Raw genomic sequence first — 4,422 nt, 5'->3', positions numbered from 1 at the left:
AGCTGGGTGCCAGGTGGGAAGAGGGGCTCGCAGCGCAGCACGCGTCCCCGGCAGGAGGCTGTCGTGACTAACAGTGTGCTGGTTCCCTGCAGGGAGCACCGCCGAAGGGAAGCTGCAGCCAGGCGACCAGCTTCTTCTGATAAACTCTACCACGGTGGATGATGTGTCTGTGGAGAGAGCTGCTGACATCATCAGGTGTGGTCCTGCGAAGAGAAGGTCTCAGAGGGCTGAGAGGTGCAGGGACCGGGTCTCACCAAGGGCTGCAAAGGTGCATGGCTGCGTGGGGCCGGCCCCCAGTGGAGCAGGACCTTGCCGACTCCTGGGGTGCTGTGCTTGGTGAGGGCCTTCCTCACAGGGACGAGTCCTCACTGTGCCCTGCAGCAGCCCAGGAGAGTGGGGTGCCCCCGCTTCCCTCTGCCGTGCCAGTGCTTGGTGGGCCGTGCCCTGCCTGGCTAGAGCCTTCCCTCACAGTGGGGGCAGAGGGGCCAAAGGCCTTGCTTGCAGCCCATCAGCTGCAGCACTGGGGAGTAAGGTGTAAGCAGCTGCCAACCCTGGCTGACTGCATGTCTCTGTTTCAGGGAGGCCGGCGACGAGCTCCTCCTAACCGTCCTGCGCTGCACGTCGGTAAATGGCCTTTCTTCAGCACTCTCGGCACTCCTGGCAGCACTGCCCCAGATGCCCGTGGCCAGCAGTGTGGCCCACGGGGAAGGTGGGGCAGCGGTGCTGACACACAGGACGCAAGGGCCTGACCAAAGTCGTGAGGGAGCTGCAAGGGTCCTCTGCTTTCATGCACGCCCTTTGAGGACGCTTTGAGGAGGATCAGTGGTAACTCCTCACAGCTCCCCTGGACGTAGGGCCAGGGTGGCTTGCAGAGCTTGCCTCATGGAGAAGCTCACTGAGTGTTTGAGCCCATGCTCATCAGGAGCTGGGAGGGCCCAGTGGGCTCTTCAGGGGCCCACAGACCCCAGCGACTGGCATGCAGGCAGGTCTCAGCAAGCTGTGGCCAGCCCACCAGGAACATCCTGGAGTGCTCCCCGTGTGCTGGGGCTGTCTGGGCCATGGGGACCCTCTGGACATGACAGGCAGGTCCAAAGGATGCAAGCTCAACATCCACCCTAGGTCTTCCCTGGAAGCTCCTGAGGTTTTCTTTTCCCAGTGCTGGAAAAATTCAGCGCTTTTTCTGCAGGCTCTGTCTGGTTAAAGGCTGGGACCTGGGTTTGGATCATACTTTGGGAATAGACGCAAAGTTTTAGTGTGAAATTTTGGTACTGGTTGCTCATTCCTGTAGCATAGAATTCCCCAGAACGCATGTACTGCTGACGTGATGTGTTTATCCACGTAGTTTTCAATGTGTGTAAAAGCTGAGCTGCAAAGCAAGGACAAAATTGGGTTTGTGTTCTTTTTGGCTTCTTGTGATGTATGAAAATGGCCTGAGGGAGATTTTTCCCCAACACCCTGCCCTGAGAAGCATTTTGAGAGTGCTTTTCATTTGTTTGGAGTGGTTTTTTGTTTTTATTCTCAGAGACAAGAATGATGGTTCCTTCAGAAGAGTTACTGGAACTTTTAGGTCATGAGGTTTCTTTGCCATTCAGTAAAGGTACATTAAAGAGAAAATCTCTTAAATATATTTTTCCCGCCCAAAATTTCCCAGATGTTGGCATTCAGTAGCTGTGCACAAAGCCAAAGTAAGCAGAAAATCTTTGAGCAAACCCATGGAACAGTAGCTTCCCTCTTTCATGAATCTGATCTCCCTTGCCTAGTACAGTGGCTGTCTGTCTCGGCAGTGCTTGATCTGGCTCTGGAGATGAAGAAGAGACGAGAGCTAGTTATGTAAGACCTGAATACCTGGCGAAAGGGGGAAAATGCAATGGCTTTTCAGAGAGAAAAGGATTTGGAAAACCCTGAATGGGATTTGGAACACCCTTCACAGGCCTTCATGCATTGTTGAGAAGCAAATGGGGCACGAACCCATTTTTGTTTTTTCCTTTGCAGGTCACTTTAAGGACACCTCCAAATACAGCCAAGGCTGATCTTGGGTTTGGGGTTGGCTCTTGCCCCACTCTGAAGGCAGCTGTGCTTAGAACTGAGAGGTAACGCCTCCCACCGACGGGTACCAGACCCAATTCTGGGGCTGCTCTGGCCGCACTAGAAGGGATGTGGGCGGCCTTGGCCCTCTTCAGGGTGGCTGTGGGGTATGTTGCTCCTTACAGCCTGGCAGACTCTGGAAGGGCTTGCTGGCCAGTGCAGAGACTGCCTGCTGCCCTTCTGCCATCCTTGCCAAATGGCCTCGGGGCAAGAGTGTAGGGATTGCTCGACCTCGCAGCTGTCTAGGGGGATACTGAGGGATACTGCCTCTGTTCTTCCTAGGGAATATGGTGCTATATAAGAGCATTTGGGCATAAGAACTCAGTGGTTCCTAGGCTTGTGTTGTCTTGTGAGTTTGGCAGGGCCCTGTCATAGTGAAAGCATGGTTATGTGACAGCAGTGCAGTGAAGTCAAGTAGGCTTTTTAGCCTTGGGCAGTTTTCTTAAACATTTGCAATATAAAAGAGTGCTCTAGACACCCCAGCTAAGCTGGCAAGTGCTGCACACACACTGTGTTCTTGTGATACACTGACAAGGAATTTGGTCTGTCACTGTAAGGCACTCAGCACGTTTTGGTTTATGGACTGTGTAGCCCCACTGCAAGCAAGCTATTGGTAGATCAGCAGTCGTTCTGCAGGATCCTAGCTTCATTGCAGAGGTCATGGCGATGCCTAAACACAGTAATCCGTTAACAGGCAGTGAAATTAGGAGTGTCTACAGCATGTGTTGCACATGTGTCCACTTGTTGGGTTTGGGGTCAGAAGGCAGCAGCTGCCCAGATAGGTCAAAAGGGTCTGTAGCAAGCCTGGAGGCTGATCCTGCAGATGCAAGGCAGTGTGGTGTGAGCAGCTTCAGCACGGGCCGTGGCCACGCTGCTGCCTGTACTGTGGGCCTCTGCCTCTTGTACCTAACTGCTACAGACTAAGCTGCCAAGTGAGTGCTGTTATTTTTTCAGGGCGGGCCGAAGTCATCGTTTCTTACTGCAGAGAAGAGGGCAAGGCTAAAAACAAACCCTGTGAAAGTACGGTTCGCAGAGGAGGTGCTGGTGAATGGACACACGCAGGTCAGTGGGGCACGGCTGCGGGTGGGCGCCGTGGGCACTGCATGCTGAGGGCAAATGAGTCCTGTGGACAGAGGTCAGGCTGGGTTAGCGTGGCCAGGACCTACAGAGGGACTGCACCCTCTCTCTGCTGGTCTGCCCTGGGTATGCGTCCAAGCATACAGTCCCAGCTTGTTTACTGGGCTCACTGGTGATCGGAGGGAAGTGCTGCCATCTCCAGAGGGTTTTGTCACTGATTTGCTTACTTAGACCAATGGAGAGTACTGCATGTAGTACTTTGGTCCTTTTACTATCAGGTAAATTTTAAACCAGCATTACATAGCTATGGGACGTAGTAATCATCTCTTGAGATGCTGATCTCTCAGTAGTAAACCTAGACTGAAGTTTGGGCATGACAAAGCCTGACCCTAAAGATGAGAGGTGAATCCTACTGTCCATGCCAGGTTTCTCTGCTGCCAAAGTGGCTGGTGTATCTCTTTCTGGCATTCAGCAGTGTTCAGAGAGTTTAGGACTGGTGACTTTGCTGTGAAATTTGACATATGTTCTGTAGCTGACAGGGTGACAGTTTGTTGTGGTTCCTTTTGCTGCAGAGGGTTTCACAGAGCATTCATAGCTGCCTCGAAAAATAGATCAGCTGTAAACTGAGCCAGCCTCTTCTTATGTGAAACAAGATCACAGCTCACTGGAGGGATGCTGCAAATTTATCACAGAGTTTCTAGCACTGGTAACAAATGAGCTGGGTAGATATGGGTCTGCCTGCAGCAGAAAAGGACAAGCAGTGAGGACACTTGTACTTTTCCTGAAGTGCAAACAGCTCTTAAATGTTTCCTTTCTCTGTGTAGCTTACTAAGCTCAATGTGGTTGCGATGGACTAGGGTCAGTTGGGAGTCTTCAACTTGGACGGCCAAGCACAGAGAGTTGTGGTGAATGGAGCAAAACCCAGTTGTGACCAGGCACAAGTGGTGTTCCCCAGGGCTCGGTTTTGGGGCCAGTCCTGTTTAACATCTCTATCAATGATCTGGATGAGGGGATTGAGTGCTCCCTCAGCAGGTTTGGAGATGACACTGAGTTGGGAGGGAGTGTTGATCTGCCTGAGGGTAGGAAGGCTCTGCAGAGGGACCTGGATGGGCTGAATCCATGGGCTGAGGCCAATGGGATGAGCTTCAACAAGGCCAAGGGCCGGGTCCTGCACTTGGGTCACAATAACCCCATGGACGCTGCAGGGGACGAGTGGCTGGAAAGGACCTGGGGTGTTGGTGGCAGCAATGCCCATGAGGC

The 4,422-nt window shown here is 52.8% G+C and overlaps 1 protein-coding gene across 1 annotated transcript in view; it reads left to right on the top strand.

Moving 5' to 3' along the window:
• Nucleotides 1-92: 92 nt before the first annotated feature.
• Nucleotides 93-4,422, top strand: part of FRMPD1 (FERM and PDZ domain containing 1) — a gene marked incomplete at its 5' end in the record, with an annotated part of 22,861 nt that continues 18,531 nt past the window's right edge. Inside the window, 3 exons of the mRNA XM_010183432.1 lie at nucleotides 93-195; nucleotides 579-624; nucleotides 3,040-3,147. Of these exons, the coding sequence (XP_010181734.1) occupies nucleotides 93-195; nucleotides 579-624; nucleotides 3,040-3,147 (257 nt within the window). The remainder of the gene's footprint in view (nucleotides 196-578; nucleotides 625-3,039; nucleotides 3,148-4,422) is intronic.

Source organism: Mesitornis unicolor, unplaced genomic scaffold (assembly GCF_000695765.1).
Source record: "Mesitornis unicolor isolate BGI_N332 unplaced genomic scaffold, ASM69576v1 scaffold36534, whole genome shotgun sequence".
In the NCBI taxonomy this organism is placed as follows: Eukaryota; Metazoa; Chordata; class Aves; order Mesitornithiformes; family Mesitornithidae; genus Mesitornis; species Mesitornis unicolor.
The sequence above is the reverse complement of the archived record's forward strand: the minus strand, read 5'-3'. Positions and strand labels throughout refer to the sequence as shown.